At 42.0% G+C, this 27244-nt stretch overlaps 1 protein-coding gene across 1 annotated transcript in view; it reads right to left on the bottom strand.

The window, feature by feature from the left end:
- LOC135220518 (L-2-hydroxyglutarate dehydrogenase, mitochondrial-like) overlaps positions 1-27244 on the bottom strand; it is an 86091-nt gene that overhangs the window by 49002 nt on the left and 9845 nt on the right. Inside the window, exons 3-6 of the mRNA XM_064257672.1 lie at positions 18484-18609; positions 18056-18213; positions 11892-12092; positions 8332-8493 (exon numbers count right to left, since the gene is read on the bottom strand). Of these exons, the coding sequence (XP_064113742.1) occupies positions 8332-8493; positions 11892-12092; positions 18056-18213; positions 18484-18609 (647 nt within the window). The remainder of the gene's footprint in view (positions 1-8331; positions 8494-11891; positions 12093-18055; positions 18214-18483; positions 18610-27244) is intronic.

A 27244-nucleotide genomic window follows, 5' to 3' on the forward strand; every position in this document is an offset into this window, starting at 1 on the left:
TCTCATGAAGAGAGAACCTGAGGATCTTGAGGATGTACGAGATAGAAAGGCTCTTAAAGTTGATACTGGGCAGAGAGAAGGGTCTTGGGGAAGTGGGATGACTTTCCAAGGGGCCCACCTTGCAAGAGGATCCTCATTTTTAGCTAAAAAGCTACGATCCGGAGCAAGCAGAACTTCTCCTGAGGGAAGGAATTCCACATGACCCCGCATCTCTGGATAGAGCCGACAGTTCTGAAATTCTAGCTCCTGAAGCTAGGCTTAATAAGAATAATGTCTTTCTAAGAAGCATTATGAATGTACAAGACGAGTTGTCAGTATCTGAAGCTAGTTTGAGGACATCATTTAAGAACCATGAAACTGCAGTAGGCCTTTGAGAAGGTCTAAGTCTAGCACAGGCTTTAGGAATAGACGTGAAATAAGATTCAGTCAGATCTATCTGAAAACCTAACTGAAAGATCTTCTTCAAAAGCCGATTTATGAGTAGTAATAGTGCTAGCTGCTAAACCTTTTTCAAACAAGGATCTTGGAAAAAGGATATAGCTAGATTAACTGTCATGGTTGTAGTGTTTGATTCTTTCAGGAAGGATGCTAATTTTTAACAGCTGAGTCATATTGTCTAATGGTTGACTCTCTCTTATCTGATTCTAGGAAGAGAATATTTTGTGGATCAATATTAGCATCTTTATTAACCGCAAACTTCATGAAGTCCATAAAGTTAGGGTCTGAAGAATTCCTGAGGAAGCGAACACAGTCCTCATTTGTACTGATTGTGACAGCTTGGGTATTGGGAATCCGTTGAGGTCGGAGAACCCAATTCCAGAAGAAGAGGATACCAGTTGCTCTTGGGCCAAGTCCGGTGCAATCAGAGCTACTATTCCTTTGAAAGTCCTCAGCTTGCTTTAAAGACTTTCAAGAGAAGATTCACTGGAGGAAAAACATAAATTTTTCTCCACTGATCCCAAGCTAACGACAGGGCGTCCGTGGCATAAGCCAGAGGGTCCAGGTTGGGGGCCACATAGCAAGGGAGCTTGTGGTTCGCTTGTGAGGCGAAGAGATCTACTTGGAGACCTGGGACTCTCCGGCATATCCACTGGAATGACCCGTCGTCTAGGGACCATTCTGATTCCAGAGGAACTGACCGGGACAAAGCGTCTGCTATCACTTTCTTCTTACCCCCGCCAGGTGAGTGGCGGACAGATGCCATTTGTGTTTGTTTGCTAGGGCAAAAGATGGCTATCATGACATGGTTCACATGCTTGGATTTGGACCCTCCCCTGTTGATGCAATGAACTACCACTGCACTGTCCAAAACTAGCCTTAGATGAGACTTTTTCGGGGGAAGCAGTCTCTTCAAGGTAAGAAATACTGCCATTGCTTCCAGAACGTTTATGTGGAGCTGGCGAAATTGAACTGACCAAGTCCCCTGAACCTGTTTGAACTGAGAATATCCCCCCTACCCGGACAGGGAGGCATCCGTGTGAATGGTTAACACTGGAAGGTGGATATTGAAGGGGTACCTGCTTGGCTAAGTCTTTACTTTTGACCATGGACGGAGTTGATTGCGAAGGATCTGTGGAATTACATGACAACTTGTCTCGGAGATTTGGTGTTTTGCTCTCGATCGCCAAACTCGTATTTATATCTTTTAGCCTTGCTTTCAGGAGGATATCTGTTACCGAAGCAAACTGAAGGGACCCTAGGATTCTTTCCTGGTTTCTCCTTGATGTTTGTTTGCATTTGAGAAATTGCCTGACAGATTTTGCTATTTCCTTCCGTTTGGCCACTGGAATTGACAGATTGTGGGAAGACAAATCCCATTGGATTCCCAGCCACTGACAACGAGACTCCGGGGTAAGTCTGGATTTCGTTTTGTTTTATCTGGAACCCCAGATGTTCAGAAAGTGAACTACCTTTTTGGTGGCTTTGAGACATTCCTCGACAGTTGGTGCCCAGATCAACCAATCGTCGAGGTATGCTGCTACCATGATTCCCTGAGTTCTCAATTGCTGCACAACCACTTCTGCTATTTTCGTGAATACCCTGGGGGCTACATTCAGACCGAAGGGCATCACTTTGAATGAGAATGTCTGATTTCCTAGCCTGAATCCTAGGAATGGGCGGAAGTGTCTGGCTATAGGGATATGATAGTATGCGTCTGTAAGATCGATGGAGCATGTGACGGCTACCCACGCGGAAGTAAGGTCCTTACTTGCGAGAGGGTAAGCATCTTGAACTTGTCGCAACGAATGAAAAGAGTTTAGCTTTGACAAGTCTAAGATTACCCTTCTTTTTGTTGAGCCTTTCTTGGCACGCTGAATAAGCGACCTTGAAATTTTAGATGCTTGACTCTCGCAATAGCTCCTTTCCGAAGGAGTTCCTCCGCGTAATCTGTCAATTCCTTTGATGGTATTTGGCGGAATGATTTGATTGGAGGAGGATTCTTTGATCCAACTCCAACCCAACCCTTTGGACACTATGCTCTGTGCCCAATTGCTGAACCCCCACCTGTGACGGAAGAGGAACAGCCTTCCTCCTACCTGGGGAGCCTCATTGTTGATGGGCAGGTTGACCACCACGCCCTCTCTCTGAACTGCTTGCTCCTTGTCGCCCTTCCTGCGCCACGCTGGCGAAAGTAGCCTCTCGCCCTACCTCTCGGTTGCTTGTTAAAGGGAGGGTAGCCCTGACCTTCATACGTAGGGTTGAAGGCCGGCGAGAGTGCGTAGGAGGTCGACGGTTGTGATTGAGGAGACAGCAGGAGGATGGGCTGGTTCTGTTTAGAACTAGCAGGTTGTCCCTGTTGGGTAACCGGGATGGCCTGAACAAATTGCTGCTGTTGCTGGTGTTTCTGGTAAGGCTGGAACCTTTTACCAGACTTCTTTGGTTTCTTACCAGCAGTGGGGACGGATTCTTGCTTCCTCTTGGATGAAATACCCCACCTAGCTCTAAGGCTCTGGTTGAGCCTAGCAGCCTCGTGGTGTACTTCATTTACAGCGGACTCTGGGAAGAGATCCGCTCCCCACATGCTAGAAGCCAGGAGTCTATTAGGCTCGTGCCTAATAGTGCACTCCTGCAGAACGTGCTTTCGGCAATTCTTCCTAGCTTGGAAGAAGTCGAAAGCATCCGTCTGAACCGGTCTGCAAGCTGGGAATTTGGCCAAGATCTTAAACAGAGGTTCCGTAGCATATGAGAGAGCAGCCATTCCGTTATTATCAGTGAATTGAGGGACCTGCCAAACCTAGTTTCGCAGCGTCGAACTCCGCCTGAATCAAGGAATCAGGCAGCCTTGGGAAGCTTCTCGCCGAACTGGTCCATGGCGCAGTCCGGCTTGAGCTTGCCAAGCGTGAACGTGGCTGGCAAGTTCTCCCACAATTCTCCAAAAGCTGGGAAGAGCGGAGAAGTAGACTCCGCCTCCCTTAGCTGTGGCATGGGCTCATCCTTGAGGACTGCCTGAAGAGTCCTCTCTACTATTTTCGTGGCGAACGGAAGAGAAGCCTCCTCTTCCGTCGCAAAAATAGTGAAAGGACTCTTATAGGCCTGGAGCTTGGTGTTTGTGCACTCCCAGTCCTCAAGGCAGTGAACCCATTCCCGTTGGGCATGATCCCTACTGTAGAGAACATCTTCCCTAGAGATCTTGTCTTCCCTAGTAAGAGACCGCTACGGTCAGCCTAGCATAGCCGATGAAAGGCTGCGTCAAACCTCCCGGAGGATAAAACTCGAAGTCCTCAATCCTTCGAGTTCCACACTCCGGGATAGAAATCATACCATCCTTAAATGGATCGTATGGCGGCTACTCTCCATGGGTTCTCCATAGAGAAAGCTGGCAGAGAGTCGTATGGCGGGAGCTGGAAAATACCAGCACTTGGCACTGGGGAGACTGGAGGGGGACCTGAGAGAGCCCAGCTACTCGGTCCTCATTCTCTCTAACCCTGTTAGAGAGATCTTGGATGGACTGGCCTGATTGAGACAGAGTGCTCGACAGTTGTGCTAACATCTGCTCAAATTTCGTCCCCAGGGCGGAGACTTGCGAGCCAACCATCTCGCCCACCTGTTGCATCACCACTGCTGAGAAAGTAGTGGGATCAAAGGTGCTGGGTCCCGCTCCTCCCAGACCGGCGTTAACGGGAGTGGATGCGGTGGAGGCCGGAGAAGGCATTGGCTCGGCGGGAGCGCGAGCCTTCTCCTTAGAAGCCTTGCTTCTAGAGCTCTTCGAGTAAGAAGAGCTCGGCTTGGCCTTCACCGCGTCAGCGTAAGAAGTCGACGACTTCCTAGCCGAAGAAGACGAAGATGACTTCTTAGAAGTCGTCTTAGTTTAGAGTCTTCGGTTCTCTCTGTCCCTTCACCTTTGGGGGTACAGAGAGAGCGGGAGAGCGGGTAGGGATCTCAGATCCCACAAAGCCTTGGAAAGAAGCGCTTGAAGAAGGGACAGGAGAAGATCCAGGAACGCCCAAGGAAAGACCTTGGGCGCCCGACACACCTACCTCAACCAACAAATCCTCTGCCCCTACCGCCATAGGCTCGATGTTGAGGTCCAGGGTAGCGACGTCCGGGACCGACTCCTGTGAGGCTACGACCCCGAAAGATTGCTGTAGATCTTGCTGGATGGAGGCTATGAGAGGGGCTGCGGACAAGGGGTCAACATACCCTGTTGACTTGCCGCAGGGAAGATCTGGACGGCCAGCTTCTTGTCAAGGATGTAAGGCTGGCCTTTTGGCGGCGTTCTTCCCGAAGCCGCCCACCCACCCCCGCTTTCAGGGTAGCAAGGGCGACCTCCCTCACACCAGTAGCCTGAAGAAAAGGCGAGATGAGCTTCTAATGGCGGAACAGGGTTAACAAACTTATGTCTAAGAGTTGTTAGTAAATTGATAAAGAAGCCTATAATCGACTTACCCCCTCCACCAGCTGACTGACTAGGTCGTAGCAGATGGCGCAGGCTTCCGGGTGCCAGACGATCATATCGTTGAATGACGTGGCACATGGAGCGTGAGACCTGCACTCATCATGGCCGCAGGGGTCGTACAACGTCGCGTTGCATCCCAGGACCTGACAGTTGGTAGCCTGTAAGTGGAAAGATACATGAGTATCAGGAGAACACTTACAGCCTAACAGTTGCTCCGAAGCTGTGCCGGAGCGATAAAGTTAGATTAAACCAGAGCCCCGCCATAATACGTGTGGTAACAAGGTTGGTTGGTTGTCCTAGTCTATTGCTCCGCTGGCGGTCGGGAGACAAGAGATAGAATCCAACCAGGAGTGGTGGTAAAAGGAAACCACGACGAATAATGGCGGGGATGGTAAACATATGAATAATAAAATTAAATCATCGTAAAATTAGGGTATATCCTTAAAATAACAATAATATCAAACCTTTCTCCACCCGTCTACTAGAAGAGTGCCCGGGTAAGAAGCAAGCTCCCTTCCGGTAGCGGGGGAGAGATGTAAGGATATAGTAGGCAAGCAACCGACCACTAGTAGTGACCACCCCGCCCGCTGGCGGAGCCAGTAATCTATAAAAAACCAAAGGTGCCCCGGCTGCGACGGCGAAGGCTCCGTTCGTTATAGAAAGGGAAGGTGGCTGAGCAACTGGGGAAGGGGGGGGGGGAGGGTCTCGGCGTAACACGGCGGGAGAGAGAGAGGGGGGGGGTTGGCCTACTCCTCCCCGTCTCAACAACTACCCGCTCGGAGACTCGGTACCCTATGAGTGGTCGCCAACCTATATCCCCCTGCTGGGAGGAACCCCTGGCCACCTCAGAGAGAGAGGGAGGAAGGCAACTGAGGTTGTCATGACAACCAAGGGGTCCCCCAGCGCCTCCTATACCTGGTAGGGAGGGAAGGGGAAGGGTAAGGTGCGATGGAACACGTGACCGCAAGTGGCCTAAGCCGCGAGCACACAACCGTGGGAGGGCCACGTGAACCAGGCTGTACCAATACATGGGACATGCACCTAGGCTAGCCTAACACCCTAAATAGAATAAAATACATCGTAAAGATGGAAAAGACACTTTTAGTAGAAGAAAAAGAAGCCCAGGAGGAGGCAGACTGTTCCGAGGAACAGAAGCCTACTCGGAGCCAGCGATAGCCGATGAAGAGCAAGAGCCGGGATGCTGGGCTGGAACAATAATAATAGCCCTAAATACCAAACTAAGAGAAATGGTAAAGGGGCTAATCTAGCTAAAACTCGATGTAAGAACGATGAACGTAATATAGTAAGCCATAAGTATAAGAAGTCCCAGTATGGAGGACCGGGAATTCTTAACGAGGCAGCATGGCGCCGCCACGAGACAACCGGGAAACCGTATAAGACCTATTAGAAGGAAAATACTGGTTCCCGGAAGACAAAAAATACAGTAAAACATTACTTATGAGGCACTTAACTTAGCCGTTGCGATGGCAGAACGTTCCATAACGATGGTGATAAGAAATCCTGTAAAAGGCACAGCACAGAGAAAATGCGTCTGAACGCTAGCGCTAATGATTAAGGATGTCCGCTAGGGGCGCTGCTGTCCGTGGCGTCCTCTAGTAGTAGTAGTAGCGGCCACATCGCCCGTTGGTATCAGCTCTCTCTTGTGGGGATTCTGATTGGAAGTTCCTAATTGGTGAATGTCTCGTGGTAGTGTTCCCACTCGCCCTATTACCATACCGACACTTCTTTTTAAGAGTGAGCGAGTCAGTTTTACTGACATTTTCTTAATTTTGTTTTGTTCTCGGTACAATTTTAGATTGAAATTTTTACCTAGAAAGAATGATATTAAGGATCCTTTCATAGGCCGACACGAGCTGAGCCCAGAAAAGGTATTGTGAGTAAGCATATTTTCTGCAAATAATGTGCATATATGCTCCATAAAAAAATCCACAACTAGGCAAGTCCGGAAATAATGGGGTTGGCTGTACTATGCTGCTGACCAGTAGGGAGTAGACTTTTTGCTTACGATGCGCCGATGGGGACGGAACCCCTGCAGTGAACCAGGGACTGCCTGTATAGTTTTTTACAGCTAACAGCTATTTCACAGTGGGTTCCCAAACTAAATTGCAATGCCTACATCAGCCAGTACTTTTGCTATGGCAGTTCAATGCTTCCACTCCCTATACTGTAACTCTTGTCACCTCCCAGTATGAGACAGATTCCCTGATAGCAAACTTTGGTTAACTCATGACTGCACTATAAACTTTGCTTCTTCCAGAAGTCCATTCAAGATTCATTAATAGACTTGCAGGTCAGACATAGCATACCAGAGTAACACCTCTTGGCAGTTCTACCTTCCTTGGATACAAACAGAAATGAAAAGTTCTTCAGGAGCTCCTAGCACTTTCCAACTAGCAAAAATGGATTTGGGACTTCCAAGTAAAGGTGCACACAGCTAGTTCGAGCTTATGTTTTTATACTGATCATGGAGATGACTGCCAGCGCCTGGTCCAGGTGTCATGCACCAGCAATCAAAGTTCTCACAGTTCGGCTGTATTGTGCCATACACTTAACTCCCTTGTTTTCCATGCCTCATATAGAATGCTGATAAGAACTCATAGTTTCCCTTTGGTGAGTCTTCATTTTACATATGAAGATGCTGGCTTCCTCTCTAGCCAACACAGTGCCACCTCAACTTGATGTACAGCTTGGGAGTCTGCAATTTCCACTAAGTAATGGAAACCTACACAATAGGGTACCTTGGGGCTAAATCTCATAGCTTATAGTCTAGCGTGATTCCATATAAATAACTATCTACTATAATAGTCTGACCTAACTTACATTTTATAATTATCATTCAATCTAAAGCAGTATTGAATTACTGGATGTACTCATGCATCATTTGATCTCATGTTTATGCAACCCTTAAAATTTTGTCCCAAAATCATGATTTCATCATATATCTTGTGCATTATTTGTTGCATTTTCGATAGCCCAAATAACATTAAGTTAACTTCTTTTCCTACATAGTCTGTAATCCCAGCTGCTTCTGTCAGTAAAAGATCAAAAGACATGTTCTGGGAAATAAATACTGGAAATGACAGCTCAAAATATAACAGAAAGGTTTGTATGAATAAAAAATTTTCTCCCATAGAAAAGTTTTCATATACAGTACTCATAAAATTTCACACAACTGAAATAAAAATACTTTATTATTACTAAATTACTGATTTTCCCAAGCAGAGAAATTACAATTGTTTATTATTTGTTCATGAAATATAACTTCTGCCCCAAGCCATGCAAATCATTGTATTCCATAGGAAACTGTGCTACATTGATAAACAGTTATAAATCAATCCTCAAGAAAGCAGAATTCACATTTTATGTATATTCCAAACAGAATTACAACACTATAATTCAATATTTTTACTTACTGGATAAATGTTACCACGGATCATGTGAGCCTTTTCTTTGGCGAGTAACAAATATTCTCCACGGAAAGGTATTATGTGAGGGTCACCCGAACAACCAGAAAGTTCTGCCAATTTATCAGACTGCAGCCCTCCACAGGTTAAAACATACTTGCAACGGACAGCCTGCAATGGAAGTAAATCATGAATGCATGCCTCTAGAAATTTGACACTACTACAAACGAATGACTCCCATAAGATTTACAGTGCATAGGTTATTTCTTTTTAATTAAAAAAAAAGAAATATTTATGCATTATAATTCCAATGACCATATACTAAATCTTTCCTATCATGCAACAAAGCCCAGTTACACCAGCTTGTACTGATCAATATCCAAAGGCCTTAAATGCACATGGTATCCTATGATACCTTTGCTGTCAGTCACTCATCTGTATGAATACATCTTATGTTTTCCGACATCAGTTTCTGTGTGCATTTCTTTTTCTTGAGGTATATTTGCTTTGGTTTCACTCAATTTTCATGTAATTCACTAGCATTTGTGCATTGTGGTTTGCACTTATCTATCCTTTTTCAGCATTACTATGAGTATCTCACTTCTCATTTTTTGGAATTGATTTTTAGTGTGTTTGTGTTAAGCTTCACTTTTTGGGTGTTTTACTTTTTTTCCCTAAATTACTTCACAAGTCTTTACTTTGGCATGTGATTCATTCTCTCCTCGAGTGAATCTTGCTTAGCTTAGTGAAAGGATTATTCATTAACACATTTGTTCTCACAGTAACCAGTTGCCTCCAGTCTCTGCTTGTGTCTGTCCTGTCCGCAGTTATGACAAGCGCATGAAAATTAAGATCAATGGTTCCTGTTTGCCAAGAGGTCCTATGAGCTCCATTCTCAGCCTTCAAGGGCTGCCTCATAAGACTCTTGGGCTTTGGGTAGGTTTCTTTGTCTGTGGACATCACTGAGGAGTCACCTCTCAATGAAAAGCTCTGCAGTACCCCTGAAGTTCCCTCCCATTGCATTGTTGCAACTTATACAAAGGTATGAAAAGCTGGTACTCTATGGATTCCCCTATTCATGTGGTTTAATTGTCAAAAGAGAACTCATCTCCCTCAAAGTTCACATAGCCTGATGGTTTGCTTCCACTCCTAGAAGAAATATTACATCTGCTGTTCCTTCACCTAGTGTCACTCCCCTGCCATTGGAGTTTGTTCCACCTACAAATTTTTTATCAATACTAACTGCTGCTTTGTCACTTGGAGGGCAACTGGAGCCACTGGAGAATCTTTGCTTCATTGATCATCTAAAGCATTGGGTGTTTTCTGTGAAGGAAAGTTTGATCTATAACTGGATTTGGTCAGTTACCAAATCTTTGATGGATGAGTGGCATGCTTTCAGTATTCACCCTCCTCTTGAGCCCATGTTGATCCCAGTGTCTCTTGTGGTTCTTGTCCTGCGAGACTATAGTACCTCCTGCATTAAGAATTCCTTGTGTGATGGCTGCAAATTCTGTTGCTGCTAGTTTTGCTTCATCAGTGCTTAAGAATATTCTTCTCCCCATGATGCAACCTTCTAATTTTACCCCTCCTGTGGTTCCTGTCTTGGTGGTCATCAGTACCGATCTTCATCAGCTCCCCCTCCCTTTCACCCCAACCTTATGCATAAGACTGAGTATTTGAGGCTTGCTAAACCGTTATTTCCAGGGCTTGCTGGTAGGTTTACGCACTCTATGCTGGTGGACATGTGTACCTGCAGAAGTAGACCATTCCCATTGTTCAAAAGACTATTGTCTTGCCTGATGTGCTGTCAAGTTCCATATCACCACTGCAGAACAGCAGTAGGCCATCACCCTCACCCTGGAGTTATCCGGCACCAACTATTCAGTCAATGCCCAGTGGCTTTGGTTTCCCCTCTAGACTCCTGTTAGTCTCTCAGATTTGTCACACTGCAAACTTCTGGCACACCACAGACTCCTATGAAGACCAGGTTTGACTCGTCACAGGATCATGTAATGGAGCCTCATGAGAATCTGTATGCTCTTCGGGATGATCAGCACTTGCAGAGTTGGAACAAGTCCACAGAATCTTCAGCATCAACCACCCTTTGAAGCCACTTAAAAGAGATTAGTCAGTCAAGTTTTATGACCTTCCCCTCACTGAGTCAGTGGACCACAGTTTTCCAAGATGTAATACAGAGGTTGAAGGACTGTGAGAAAAGATGGATTGACAATTGCCCAGTGGGTAAAACACAGTTTCTTGTTACCAAACTTAAGCTGCAGAAGCTTTTAGCATTCACGGGTGTTCTTCTGCAGTAAATCATCTATCCTTTACTTGGAAAGGTCATTAGGATCTCCCTACTCCCTTTTCTTCAAGGCAGAATTAGGACCTTGGGGTGCCTGTGTGTAGTCAGTTGATGGCTCTCCTTCCTCTAAGGTTGGTGCAAAATTCTGCTGGCTCTTCCACTCCTGGGGTGGTGCCTCTATTCTTTATCTCTACCCCAAAAGTTGCAGATTCTGGATCCATTGGATTGTTACCTTTTCCCAAAGTACTTGGCGAGTAAGTAGTGAAGCTGAAGCCTACGACTACAATGGATGCCACCTTCAGTATGGCAACTCTTCCTTGGCTTCAGTCTCATCCTCAAAGCCTGCATCAAATACAAGTCTCTCTAGAGACTTTGTAAGTGGTATGGTAAGGGCTTTCAGCACTTCATCTTTTAGTACCAACAATAACCACTACTACCTGAAGGAACAGCCTTCCACCCCCTACCAGCAACCAAGATTTTCCCAGTCTAAGAGTCCTAGGATTCTGTTCACTCAGGAAATTTCAACCTCTTACATCTCAAGTATCCAGACAAATGAGTCTCCCTTCCCCACCTGTACTGTCTTCTTCCCCAGGGGGGGGGGGGGGGGGGGGGGGGGGGGGGGGGGGTGGGGGGGGGGGGGGGGGGGGGGGGGGGGGGGGGTGGGGGGGGGGGGGGGGGGGGGGGGGGGGGGGGGGGGGGGGGGGGGGTGATGGGGGTTACCTCTAGGAATTCTGGCCCTTATGGAAGCAGATAGGTGCAGTCATGGGTCCTCAGTCCTCAAGGTCCTCAAAGAGGGGTACCACCTTCTATTCTTAGATTGTTGTCGCTTCTTAACAGGTCAACCAGTCCCCTTCTATTCTTAACAGCATATGGCTTTCCTCGAGCACCGGTTTTCAAGTTTGGAAGTTGCCTCTGAAATGTCTTGAGTACAAACTACTGTTTTGCTCAAGAAATTATCTCAGTGGACTACCTGCTAATACAGACTACCCTTAAGAGCCCATGTATTCCCCTGCCATTTATTCATTCATGAAAAACCACACCATACCATAAAAGCAGACTGTAAAAAAGATGACAAAGCCAGTAACAGAAAACAAGTTATTACCTTCCATTCAAAATACAGTATAAACATCAGTTGGTAACCTAACATATGTTGAAATTCTCACTACACTTTCAGTCTAAAATGTTTGCAAATGCTTTTACATAGCTTACCTCAAAAAATTTTAAATTAAAATCAAAATATTTACAAAAAACTTAAATGCTAACTCACTTTATCTTTGCTGAACACCCTAACTGGATACTCTGGATGTGCCTCTGTTGACCCTGGTTTGTCTTCAGTCAGTTCAAACCCACTGACTTTGAAATCAAGGTATATACTCCCACCATTGTCACGAAAATTCTTTCCATAATGCTCGGTGACAAGACCCCAGTCAACAATGCCAGTATGAGGAGACCAAATGGCTTTCAGACCCTGAAAACAATAGTAAAGAGCACCTGTAATAGAATAAATTTGAGGAACTAAAACCTGACACAGTGAAGTTCAAATATACGAGTAACAACCAAATTTCATTAAAACCCCAAAAAGATGATAAGTCAGTAACATATACAATATCACATTACCTTCCATTCAAATTACATTACAAGAAAATTTCTTAATCAAGTCTGTTACGCCTATAAAAGACCTTTTACAAAAATAAAAAAGTAATACTGAAGCACGGTGAATTTCAGTATAATACAATGAAAATATTTTTTTAAACTAAACTGATTTTTCTAGTAAAAACCCATCACCTTATGACAGCCTTTAAGTATGTCAGCTCCCTTTCCAGACATGCTTAAGAAGAAGAAGAAGAAACAGCACCAGCCCCAGCTCTCTCCCTACACATCCAGCCTCTGAAGTCCATTTATAGACTAGCAAAAAATGGTCATATTAAGTGTGCAAGGTCAGGAGGAGGTCAAAATCACTCATATATTGATGGGTTTACAGCAGTGTTTCTGTAACTTTCTTGTGAAGCGGACCCCTTCTATTAAAATTTCTCATGTAGCGGATGCTTTATTATGATAATTTCCCACTTGGGTTTAAAAGTGTTTTCAGGGTATAATATATATTACTAAAATTGCTACTGAAATATTTATTAATGGCTTATCTTCAACATAAATATTTACATTCTACTCAAAATAACTTTCTAAACTTTATTCATTTTGCAATTTTCCTCACAAATTTTAGTGAACTTAACAGAAACGCTTCCTCCTTACATCTTGAACCATACTTAATGCAATGAATGGTACTGCTTTTGCCAATTCATTACTCTTGGAATATCTGGCTCCAATCTACTAAGCTTCAGTCGCATGTCGGATTCAACACTGATTGGGTTGTGCTGCTTAGTTTTAAGATCAACCAGTATAAAAAATCCAGTTTTGCAGTTATACGTATGTATGTTGTTAGGAACGGCATCAAGTGTCTCAAAGCAATTGCTGTAATTCCAGAATACTCTGGCTAGGTTTGAGCCCAAAAAATCAGACAAACATCTTTCCATTACCAGTGCAGTTTTTGTTTCAATCATGTTGTTTAATCAATTTTTTATCCCATATCATCATTGCCTTTGTGCTTTAGGTTTGTTATTTTCCTGCGCTCTTCCTTTCCTTTCTTAATTCATGACAATCCTGTTTTTCTTCATTCCTTCTTCTTTCTTTCTCAGCTCCCTTCACTCAGAGTCCGACGGTCCCGTCCGTCTTAATTCATTCTTATTCATTCCTTAATTATTTGAGAGAGAGAGAGAGAGAGAGAGAGAGAGGAGAGAAGGGAAGGAGAGGAGGAGAGGATTGAGGGACCATTTCCGAGAGAGAGAGAGGAGAGAGGCGAGGAGAGACGAGAGAGAGAGAGAGAGAGAGAGAGAGAGAGAGAGAGAGAGAGAATGTGACCTGACCCTCCTGATATCCGTAGTCCCACCCGCTGGCCCCCATCCTGGTGGCCAGGCATGAGTCAGTACATTGTTGCCTGATCATAAATACCACTGCCTTCTACAAAATTGTTAAATTGCACCCATCCTAAGCTGACAAGTGCCATTATCAGAAGCCAAGAAGATTCGGTGGTACAAAAATAGGAATTTAGGACATTTTGGCCACAATTGTTTTTGAGTCACGATTTGGCCTAAAATTTATCTGATACTGATGGCCATATTATCTTGTGGACCCCTTGGAACATTCCACGGAGCCCTGGGGTTCCTCGGACCACACTTTAAGAAACACTGGTTTACACTAATAAAATAAAATTTGTTTTTGTAAAATTGTATTTCTTTTTTGACACAAAACCCCTATAATTTTTAAGGTCGAGTACTGGATACTTCAGCAGGAGATGACCTGTCAAATATCATATCTCAAGGACTTGGAAACTGCAAACTACTGAATATCTGGGTCTGGGAGCACTAACTCAGGACTGAACTAGGGCGCATACTCTTCACTTGCGACAAGTGACCACGATTAGGAGGAAGAGTCACTGTCAGGACACACCAATTGCACCAATAATTCAAGAGGGCCAGGGAAAAACTAATGATGGAAGAAATCTCTGTATATGCCTAGAAGACCAGTGTTGTAAATATAACCATAACTTCACTACCTCTCACCTTTGAGCTGGTTATTTGAGTTCTGGAGTGTTATCACAAGCTTTCAAGAGGACTTGCCACAAACTGACCGTAACTGTTATTAAACAGTTCCATGTACTCGAGCTATTATATAAAAATAATCAATTTTACCATTTCAAAAAGTTTTGGTCTTATGAGGATTAATCCTGACAGCTTTTGGGTGGCAAAATTTAATATTTTCCTTGTTCCCTAGCTGAAAAGGATAAAAGATCAATAAGGGTGAAAGATGAGGTTGAGAGAAAACTGTCTTTGCCACAGAACCAACCACATAGGACATGACAATACTTCCCAAGTTCTGTGAATGATAAACACCAAACTGTAGAGAGCACCTACCTAGCTCAGTCACTCACCTAGCTCATGCTAAGATTATTATGAATGCTGTTTTTAGGATAAGATCCCTCAGAAAATAATCCACCAATGGTTGATACATTATACATTGTAAATGACAGTCATTTTTAACAACAGCATCAAGTTTTACAATAACAATAGAGACCGTAGTCCTGGGCATACCTTTCTTTTGAAAAGATTGGTACATGCAATAAAGCTCACTGTTAGAGCCCAAAGGGATAAACCTACAACTGAATACCTCCAAGAAGGCAAAACAGCCATCCTTGACAGCAGCTTGGCACAAAAAACCTCTCCAGAGGAGGCTCCACTTAAGAGTCTAAAAACATAAAGACTGAGGCAGTGGCAATTCTGGTGGCATCTTCCGAGAGGCTAGTGGCTGAGCTCCAGTGTAGAAAGGTTCTTGTTATGTCCACCAGAGGCACCAGGTCTGGGTCTACGACCAGACCAAATCAAAGGACCTTGAACTGGATGACCCTTACCTGTGATCTGTCACTTTAGAAATAAAATTACCCATCTTTCAAGTCCAGGGATGTCAAAAGTTCCAAATAGAACAACAGGCTGATGGTACCATATCCGTCCAAAAAGAGCTCAGCAGTCAGCCAACAGCAAAAGCTCCTGAGATAGACCAATAACTGCTCTATAGCTCCCCTGACCATCACCGATATTACTACTGTTGAAGGTAAAATCATTTCTTGAGCTCCTTGCATATGACCTTAATCAGGTAGGCTCTGAGGTCAAAGGAATGAGTGTTTCTAGAAAGCACAAACAATAATCTGTTTCAAAGTTAGGCTAACCTTGGTTCCACTTTTATTTCCAAACATTAATTCAAGAACTCCTGAAGATGAGTTCACACCGGTTGGCCCAAATTTCACCTTCTCAAACATCTATAAGAAGATTTTTAGGGAGGTCTCAGCCTCCTACACTTAGATGAAGGTGCAAACACTGAATTCTCAAGGTTGCACGATGGGGAGGAGTATTAGCATAAGTCCGCCTGGTTAGGGTGGCAGGAGAGACAACCGTCTACTCTTGATATAAAAGGGTACAGACAAAGTCTCTAAGATGCCTATTAGAAGTTGACTGATGTGAACAAAAGGGAGACAAGCCAGCAAGTAGCCTCACAGTAGTTTTAGTAGTTGTGTAACATCTAACCTTAGTAATCCCCTAACCAAGAAAAGGAAGTTGTGGTCCATACAAACTTTCCTCAGGCTCTCAAAGTTAAAAAACAAGAGCAGGAGACACTTCTGAAAATGGCATCCCTGTTGTTCCAGATGCTGTTAGCAAGGTAACAGCCCATTATCCAAATATTTAGGACAGAGGCTTATCACAGGGAAGCCACTCATTTTTGCTAAATACCCAGGATTATTTGCAGCATCCTTAAGGAGTCTACTTGTCACACTCAGCACCAATTTCTTTACTTCATGGGAGTCAAAATAACCATAGGCCTAAGAATAGTCAAGGAAACATCCCTAGCTGAACTTCCACAGCTAAAAGGCACAAAAAAAGTCAGTCTTGTAAAGTCTGGCTATGCTTGACATTAATAAGAAAGAGGCACTGATAGATCCAGCAAAATGGTGGCACTCACTAATTCCAACAGCATTATGTATTACCCTTACATTTCTTCCATGAATGAGAGATTGGAAGATAATGCAAATTACAATTGCTGCCTTTAACAAGTGAATATTTAGAAGTGCTAAAGGAACAATGTCCTAAAGCTTCCATTTTTCACCTACCTGCAAAGTTGGCAGACTTGACTAAAGCTCTGAACTCTTAACACAATCCTACATTTAACCGGGTATGTTCAAATTAAACCTGAGATACAAATATACGTATACCTTATTTTGCAAACCCAACATGATACTGGTTAAATGGAAATAAGCTAAAACTGGTTATTAAACCCCCACCTCAAATGTCAATAAAACAGTAGTGAAAATAAAATTAAAACCAAATTCCCTTTCCCACACACTAACACTAAATGTTACATACTATGATAAAAAGTCCGTTAGTTGGAACTTAAGTCAAGACAGATGTCTAAACAGTCTCCCACTCTTATTTTATATGATTTTGCACTTTTGTGCATGGCCTTATCCATGATACATATCTCCAACATGCAAATATAAGCTTGGATTTTCTGCGTCTATCACTGGTGGCTCTGCCAACCTCAGTGCCTTAAATTTTCACAAAACCTCTTACCTTTTCTTATCAGCCACTCCCATTACGACAAACAAACACACGACAGTCCTTCTAGAATGTTCTGTGCTAAATCTACTTCCTTTCCAAACGCCTTCGGTAAGACTGACAATGCTGAATCTGTACCAGAAGTGATAAGTTGCACTCAGACAGCACTGAATTAGACAACTCTCAATTATTCACCCTCTGCCATGAAGGACCTCCATACTATGTGGCACATAACCTGTACGTATCATACATAGGACCTTTAGTACTGCCTGAAATGCACCACACAAGACACACTGCAGCAGTAAAACAACCCCTATAGTCATGCCAAAAGTGATGTGGACCAGAGACAAAAAAATGTCATATCTACTTCAATATACAACAATGGAGGATGATCCATCAATGGAGAAATGGAAGATGATCTATAATAAGAAGAATAATTTAAACAAGAGAATAAAAAAGCAGGATATGAGCACAGTTACAAATCATGAAAGAACATCTGTATTAAAAAAAAAATTAAAAAAATAAAGACATTCTATAACAATCTGAAGTAAAGTCATGAAAATACATGTTGGCTCCGAGAGTTCTGAATAGGAATACACAATGTGTAAATGTGACACCATAGGATTCACCCAACTTTGTGACAAAGCATGATCAAATAAGTAAAGATTGTGACTTCATTTGCAGCATAAGTAGAAGCAATACAATAATCAGACAGGGTAAAATGTCAACCTTATAAGGAATCTTATATAAAAAAAAAACTTCCACAGTGGATAGCATGGTCGGATTCTAGACTAAATGATGATTTGGGAAACAGGTGTACAGCACTACCTCGATTATCCAAGAAGAAAGGTAAAGAATAAAGCTTGCAGTACAATGTGAACGAAAGCCAAACATGTGAAGAATTAAACTCATACTGACATAAAAGAAAAAATGTATATTTGTAAATCAATGATTGTTACAACAGTATTTCAATAATTAATAGAAACTGGAGAAGATTACTGAAGAAATATATAAAAAACCAAAACCAGCTCATTAGCCAAATGATAAATAAACTGAGAAAGGAAAGATGCATGTACATACTATGTATAACTACTACCCATGTACAGATAAACAGAAAAGAAAAAAAATTGCTAAAAGAAATATAAGCACAATGCTGAAATATTCAGTTGACAAATGAACAAAATAGTATTACTGAAAACTGGACTTATGAGCATTACATTTTTATCTATCAGAGGAAAAACCAAGTCAGGCTACATGTAACAACCAAGCTCACCTGGCAATAGGGTTCATATTTCTTGATCTCACTTCCATCTATCACTTTTACATCTGGCACACCATTTTTTTGTGCCCGGTCATAGAGATCCATCAATCGACTAACTTCCAGATCATTTAAGGCCACAATAAGTTTGCCACATTTCTTGTAAGGGATTCCTGTAAAGAATTTGTTATTTATATTATAAAAAAAAAATCACGCTTCAGTTAATCCTGTGAAAGCAAAAGTTACAGCAAAAGTTTTATAAGCACAAGAAGGAAAGAAAGCACTATGTCAATAGTATACACACTTCAATAACCTGAGAGAAAACTTTTCCTATCACACGTAAAAGGGAACATAAATGTGTGGTACGAATTCTTGATGCACATGTAGAATTTCTTACTTTACATATACTAATAAAAATATCTTCTATTATGCGTGAGACCTACCTTCTTCGTCTAGATACTTGTAAGAGAGGTGAAGTCCCTCTACACAGAGCTTTGCTTTCAATGAACCTGGTTTGTAGTAGATGCCAGCATGGATCACTCCACTGTTATGTCCGCTCTGGTGAGCCGCTGAAAGATAAATCTTAATCATAACCCTCTCCAACGAACACTTAAGAGCATCATAATTCATTTTATGCATAACTCTGTTTACAGAGGGCTTAACTTTCAACCAGGAGATTTTATAATGGCATAATCAGACTGTATTTGCCCTTATTCCAAAAGACCCTAGGGACAACAAGCATCATAAGACTTATTCTATATATACATAAAAATAGATGTGTGTATGTGTGTGTTCAGGCATAATTCTGAAATGCATCCAGCAATTTCAACCAAAGTTGGTATACATATGACTTACCATCGGAAAAAGTAAAATGTTAGGGTATGACATCATTAGTGCCAAAGGGCAAAAATGGGGGTGGGAGCAGGAAGGGCTTCCCTGAAGCAGGGCTGGTTCTGCTGTATACTTATTAACTAAATAAACTCTATGGGTTTATCATACCCCATATGGGTATACACATGACTTGCTACTATATCTTGAAATGGAGAGAGAGAGAGAGAGAGAGAGAGAGAGAGAGAGAGAGAGAGAGAGAGAGAGAGAGAGAGAGAGAGATTATTGGTTGTCATTCAGTTTTCCCAGGCAGCACCAGATTGGTCAGATAGTTCTCAATAAGATACTATTAACCAAAGGGAAGGGATATAAACATTACAGTACCTGCATAATTAATTTACACACAAAATACTAGTGAAATTTAAACATTATAACAATTGGTGGTCATACTATAAAGCATAGTACATATTCAAATTATACAAGGTAAGATTGAAACTCCAGTTTTTCATCAATGCAAGACATCTACCGAGATATTTGTAGTGAATGCCATGAAAACCTAAACTCTCAACCATTTCTGAAATTTGTTCTACCCTTCATGATAAATGTCACCTCCAAATGCATTTGGGTTCTGTCTACAAAAAGACAATTTATTCATGTTGATTTTAGCAACATGAAGTCACCACCTACAATGGCAGAATAATTAGTTTTACTTCATGTATTATTTAAACTTAACTAGTAGTGAAGTTTCAAATAAAAGGCACTGAGTATCTACGTATTAATACCGGTTTATGGATCTTCAAATGGAGAAAAATAGAACTCACATATACTTGTGAATAAACAACTTCAGAAAAATTCTTATATTGTAACTAATACCACACTAAACACTGCCAGGAACATAAGGAAGGCTGTGACTCTTGTAGATCTTACTTACTAAGAGATTTGAACAAAGAACCATAAAAAGCCTCCTGAATAATCTTTCAATGTTTACTACTTTAGGATGAACCAGAGCCCTTGTCATAGTCCGACAACCAGGCCAAGAAGAGCCCTTGTTAGGCTCAGAGGTCTGGATAAACTAATCCTTTATAATAATAATAATAATAAAAATCATAGGCTTCCTATTACTCCAGCTTAAAATACATGTGGTTTGAGTTGATCAATCGCCAGAATGCTGAAAAACTACAGAAAACTTATTATAGCTTGTGGTAAAAGATTCAATATATACTGACTACAAGCTATCCAGGATATTCTAGAGAAGGCATTGACATTTCTCTTGTTTGTACTGGTTAATTTGTCTTGTTAGCAACCTCATTTTTGCAAGATTTGTGAAACCTTTAGCTCAATAAAAGATTGTCCTGTCTTCTCAATTAGGCAATATTCATAATACAAATAGTAATGAATGCAAAGTCTTGACAACATATAAGCAAAAACATAATAGATGAAAGTTTCTAGAACAATCTGAGCAATTAAGGGTCGTGTCCCTATCTCAACTCATCCAAATCTACAGCCATCAATGCACAGAAAATAACAATGATATACGTATTGTGATATACATATTATAATGTATAGTACTTTACTGTATTGAATAGCTATTAATTTGTCTTGGAAAAAAACCAAAGATCTCCTATTCACATAATGTAATGAGGGAAGACAGACTGGTGAGTTTGAAACTAGCATAATTTGGAATTGATAAAAGATAGGGAAACGACAAAATGGAAACATTCCATTACAATAGAGCATCAGTGGCAGTCATATGCTTTTCTTACCACCGCCTTTCTTTTCCATAGTCTGTTCCAACTTCTTCCCATCAAATCCACTCTTATAGATCTGATCCACTACTAGTCTGACTAATTTCCACAACATCAAGAGAGATCCAGGGTAGTATATTTCAAAGACTTTTAAAAGGTTCACAGTATACAGGGGCATAAATACCAAAAGCTTATATAGGTCTAAATGTATTCTCTGCAATGCCAAGACAGTCCTTTGCCACAAATACAAATGCTTCAACTGTAAATTTCATTAATGAATTAATTAAAACATACATTGAGCAATACTGTTCATGGCATGTGTGCAGGTTTTATGGTGCAATACACAAAACACACACACACACACACCTCACTTCATTAACTTCATCACCACCACAGCTCTCTCTAACCCTTCATCTCCAAAAGCTTTGCTTCTGGCCACTTTCTTCGTAATCTCCTATTTTACACTGTGATCACATTTCACACTTCTGGAGCAACACAAAAGAACCTTCCTTTTCCCCTTCCCCCTTCACTCTGCATTCACCCATGCAATATTTTCTTTATAAGTCAACTATCATTCATTTCTGTTAATAAGGTATATTCAAAACTTTCAGTTCCTACTTAAATGGGAATTCATACAAGATTCATACAGGAATAAATGGAGACAGTAGGTGGGCAAAAGAAGGCCCATCCTCCAGCACCATAAAGCAAGCAGGATAACACACAAGCATTATAAATACTAACTTTTGTTTTTATTGTGAAGAGTCTATGTTATCAAACTCTCTTCAGCAAGGAGCCAAAAACTTCTGCTACCTTACCTATCCGGGTGGATATTTCTTCAAACCAAACTAAAATTTGAGAGTAGAATTAATATATACCAAATAAGATCAAAGCACAAATAATCTTCTTCTGTTAGACATTAAAAGATGCTGTGTCATTTATTATAACATTATAATATACGTATGTACGTCTATTCTTTCCTTAAAAATTACACACAATTATACACACACAATGCTTACTAACATTTCTGAAGCTGTAGGACTTTTTTTCACCCATATTCCAAGACCACAAATATGTGGGAACAAAATTACTAAATTCACTAAGCACCCACTATAAACTAAACACTCAGTAACCCTAAATGCTCATTAGGCCCCTAAAGACTCATTAAACACTAAACAGTCAATGAACATTCACTAATAACTCATTAAACACTCACTAAACATTCACTGAATACTTACACACTAAACACTAACATTCACTAAACACATTAAGCTTTCACAGAATACTGTACTTAGACAAACATTCAGCACCATTCACTAAACCCTAAACACTCACTGAATACTTACACACTAAACATTAACATTCACAAGACATTCACTACACATTCACTGAATGCTTACACACTAATCATTCACTAACATTATAAAAACATTCACTAAATCATAAAGAATCATGAAACATTTACTGAATACTTATACAATAAACATTCCCTAATTTCACACAAAATTCACTGAACTCTAAACTCACTAAACATTCCCTGAATACTTACGCAATAAACATTCACTAACATTCACAAAACATAGACAAAACCCTAAAGACTAACTATACATTCACTAAATACAGTAATAAACCAAACTTCCGCGAGTTTAGGTTCCAGACCCCCTCGCGCAAGGGAAGTTTGCGTAAGTTTGGCACAGTCTCTGAAATTGCTAATAAATGCTTACTTCTAGAGTTTGAACACTAAATATGACCCTAACCATGCTCCTAAGTCCTAGGCTAACTTTTAGAAATTAAAGTTACTGTAATTTAAAAGTTAGTTTTCTGGGTTCGACCTGTGTCGGCCGGTGGAATGTTCCTGTAGCACACATTTTTTAGGTCATAAAATAGAGCTAAATATACCAGAGAAAAAGCTAAATGGAATGCTGGAGTTACTACCTACAGCTCGCTCACCCATAAAGGGTATCGGTATAGCACAAGGGCGAGTGGAAGCCACTACCACAGATACTTTGCCAATTAGAAGTCTCCTCTCAAAACCCCTCTCTAGATAGGTGCCGTTACAACGTCTACCTTCCGCTTGATACTACTACAACTTCTGCCCGAAAACTCCATTCCTGATTTAGCACTTCGATTGTTCGCACGCGCTGTTTTTTCGCTGTCCCCAGGAAGTGTTTTTTGGCGAAGCATGTCTTCTCTAGAGCTCCAAGCTTCTTCATCTAGGTTGAGTATTGCCATTTATCGTTTTTTTTGAATCTCTTGGGGGCATGATGCATTCAATTTTGGCCCTTTATTTAAGTCCTTTTGTTCTCATGAACCGGGTATGACGCCTTCTCGATCCACCATTTCGGGTGCATGACTCGCGGCATGCGTGATTTGCTGTTTTATCTCGTGATGTATTCTGCCCAAGCAGTTCTATCTCCCAGATCAAACAAGCCTTCAACATCTAAGGCACAGCCACAGCAACAGTTTGTTCTGCTACAGAGTCAACCGACTCAACCGCCTTCTCGAGTTCGGCCGCCCTTGTAACTTCCCCAGCTTTCAACGCCTCCTTTGAATCACAAGGGGCGTTTCGAGGCTTCAATAGGCACGCAAGGAGTAGCAGAGCCAGAGGTGCCTTCTGACAGAGAGCTGGCTCTAGAGGCAGAAGCTTCAGAGGATGCAGAGGAAGTAAGACCCAACCAGTCAGTGAGGCTCTGCAGGTGGGCGGGAGACTGTATCTCTCCCGGGACCATTGGACCTTCAGTTCATGGGAGGCCCACAGTATTGTATCGAAAGGTCTGGGGTGGAATGGAAGAAAGGGCCTCCTCCACCAGTAAGTTTTCACCAGATTCCAACGACAGACCTGCTAGACTATGCCAAAGATCTTCTTCAAAAGAAGGCAATAAAGAAAGTCAGTTGCCTGAAATTTCAAGGACGTCTGTTCAATGTACTGAAGGACTCGAACAAACGAAGAGTGATTCTGGACCTGTCCCGTCTCAACTCATACATTCAATGCGACAAGTTCCGCATGCTGACCGTCTCGCAGGTGCGGACCTTACTTCCCCGTGGGGTCGTCACCACCTCTATCGATCTTACAGACGCTTACTATCATGTACCGATAGCAAGAAACTTCTCTCCATACCTAGGCTTCAAACTAAGAATCACAAGCTTACTTGTTCAGGGTCATGCCATTCGGGATCAAAACTAGCGCCCAGATTATTCACCAAACTAGGAGAGACAGTAGTTCAAGAACTAAGAGCTCAGGGGGTAATGTTAGTAGCTTACCTAGACGACTGGCTCATTTGGGCAACCAACGACGAGGAATGTCGCAAGGCAATAGCCAAAGTAATAGAATTCCTAGAATACCTGGGTTTCCAGATAAACAAGGAAAAGTTCCGTCTCATTCCGGCATCTCGCTTTCAATGGTTGGGAATTCAATGGGACCTAACCACACACCAACTATTTCTCCCGCCAAAAAAAGTGCAGAGAGATAGCGAAAGCACCGAGACAATTCCTCAGGAACAACGGGCTTCTCGTCGTACCCAAGAGAGAATTCTAGGTTCTCTTCAGTTTACCTCAATAACAGATGTTTTGTTGAAAGCCAGACTGAAGGATATCAATCAGGTCTGGCGGAAAAGAGCCAACAACAAGTTCAGAGACAAAATCTCCTTGATTCCGCCAATATTAAAGAAAAGACTCCATCCATGGATGGAAGTCCGGAGTCTCTCCAAATCAGTACCACTACAATTTACCCCGCCGTCTCTGATAGTCCACACAGACACCTCTCTGAGCGGTTGGGGGGGGTGGGGCTACTACCAATACAAGAAGGTTCAAGGAATGTGGTCGGAAATATTCCGCCAGTTTCCACATCAACGTCCTAGAGGCATAGAGGCAATGGCCATTTTTCTGACCTTAAAACAACTAGCTCCAGTCAAGAACATTCATGTAAGACTAGACTAGTCTCAGACAGCGCAGTGATAGTTCATTGCATAAACAGAGGGGGCTCCAAGTCGAGCAAAATAAATCATGTAATGATTGCGATATTTTCGTTAGCAATGAAAATCATTGGCACCTGTCAGCTACTCACCTGGCAGGAGTACGGAATGTCATTGCAGACTCACTATCCAGAACAACTCCGCTGGAGTTGGAGTGGTCCTTGGACACAAAATCATTCCATTGGATTTGCCAACAAATCATTCCATTGGATTTGCCAACAAATCATTCCATTGGATTTGCCAACAAATCACGGGCCTCCAGGTGGACCTGTTCGCCACGGAGTCCAATCACAACTTCCGTGTTATGTGGCTCCCAATCTGGATCCTCTAGCTCACGCCACCGATGCAATGTCCATAGACTGGAACAATTGACAGAAGATTTACCTATTTCCGCCAATAAACCTCTTGATGAAGTTCTGCACAAACTCAGATCTTTCACAGGACAGGTAGCATTGGTAGCACCCAACTGGCCGAAGAGCAATTGGTTTCCTCTTCTACTAGAGTTGAATCTCCGTCCCAGACGGATTCCCAACCTAAAACTGACTCAAATAGTACAAACTCGGACTGTGTCAGCTTCCTCAAGAATTCTGAATGCCCTAACTTTATGGACTTCATGAAGTTTGTGGCACAGAAGGATGCTAGTATTGACCCACTAAACATCCTGTTCGTGGAGTCAGACAAAAGAGAATCAACACTCAGGCAGTATGATTCAGCAGTAAGGAAGTTGGCCATCTTTCTAAAAGAATCAGATGTCCAGAAGATGACTACGAATCTGACAATTTCATTCTTTAGAACTCTGTTCGAAAAAGGCCTAGCCGCTAGTACCATTACGACGACTAAATCTGCCTTAAGGAAGATATTTCAGTTTGGCTTTAATATTGATTTGACAGATTCGTACTTCTCGTCTATCCCTCGAGCATGTGCTCGTCTGAGACCAGTGGACCGTCCTCACAAGGTCTCCTGGTTTTTAAATGATCGTACTCAGGTTGGCTTCAGATACTGATAATGAATCATGCTCATATATAACCCTTCTCAGGAAAACATTATTTTTAATGAGTCTGGCCTCGGGCGCCAGAATATCTGAACTGTCGGCTCTCTCTAGAGAACCAAATCATATTGATTTCCTCCCGTCAGGAGAAGTTCTGCTCTCCCCAGATCGGAAATTCCTAGCAAAGAATGAAGACCCACAAAACAGGTGGTCTCCATGGAAGATTGTGCCTCTCCCACAGGACCCATCATTATGTCCTATCGTTACATTAAAATCTTATCTGGGCAGAACTTCTGAAAGGTCTTCAGGTCCTCTTTTTATTAGAGCGGAACCATTTCTTGAAAGGAACCACGAACAAATTCTTTATTTTATTAAACACGCCAATCCGGATTCAGTCCCTAATGTCCATGATATCCGGGCAGTGGCTACCTCAGTTAATTATTTTTTTTCATAACATGAACTTCGAGGATCATAAAAAATATACGGGTTGGAAATCCCCGACAGTATTTAAACGCCACTATCTGAACAATTTAGAGGCCCTTAAATATTCGGCAGTGGCTGCAGGGAGCATTGTCTCCCCTGATATGGCCTAGTTTTGTAACTCTATTTTTGTATTCTATTATTTTGTTATTATTTTTTTCTTTTTGATACTCACTCTCACCTACCTGCCTCGCTTGTAATCCCTGCCTGTCTGCCTTATGTTCCGGTCTGGATTGCTCATCAACCACTCCTGGACATGTACATAAGTCATAATTGTTTGCTTTTTGTATTCCTTACCTGTTGTTTTTCCCAGGATAGTATGGATTTGGTCATATTTGATACCCTTTTTTACCATTTGTAACTTGCTATTCTTACATTGGTTATTAAAACATAATTTTAAGAACATTTTTATTTTTCCTTATATATCTATAAAATTTTGTGATTTACCAAGCTGTATGGCCAATTCTCTGATACTATTTTACCGGCCGACACAGGTCGAACCCAGAAAAGGGATTTTGACGAAGGAAAAAATCTATTTCTGGGGGAAGACCTGTGTCGCCTGGTGAACCCATCCCTCTCTTCTCCTGGTTCCCCGCCCTTTAGCTGGCCTACGCTTGGGTGCGTAATTCAGGAATGGAGCTTTTGGGCAGAAGTTGTAGTAGTAGCGAGCGGAAGGTAAACGTTGTAACGGCACCTATCTGGAGAGGGGTTTTGAGAGGAGACTTCTAATTGGCAAAGTATCTGTGGTAGTGGTTTCCACTCGCCCTTGTGCTATACCGACACCCTTTAGCTTTTTCTCTGGTATATTTAGCATCTATTTATACCTAAAAATGTGTGCTACAGGAACATTTCACCGGCCGACACAGGTCTTCCCCCAGAAATTGATTTTTCCTTCATCAAAATCCCTTTAATACATTACCCTTAAAAAAGGAATAACTGGTTGGTATAAAAATAGTTACAGTAACTACTATGTACATACGTATTCACTTTCGTACATATACTAACTTTACCCCTAATTCATGGCATGCCATTTTCTTTTTCTGTCAGAGTAAAAGTTTCTTTGCATCACTAGGTAAACTTCAAAAGTCAGTCATAACGAAGTCACACAATTCAATAAAATAAAGAAGACATGTATGTACATAAGTAATGTTTGCAGAGGGTGAAGGTAAAATTAAACCAATTCGAAGTCATGAAC

The sequence above is a fragment of the Macrobrachium nipponense genome, chromosome 2, assembly GCF_015104395.2.
Source record: "Macrobrachium nipponense isolate FS-2020 chromosome 2, ASM1510439v2, whole genome shotgun sequence".
NCBI classification, from domain to species: domain Eukaryota; kingdom Metazoa; phylum Arthropoda; class Malacostraca; order Decapoda; family Palaemonidae; genus Macrobrachium; species Macrobrachium nipponense.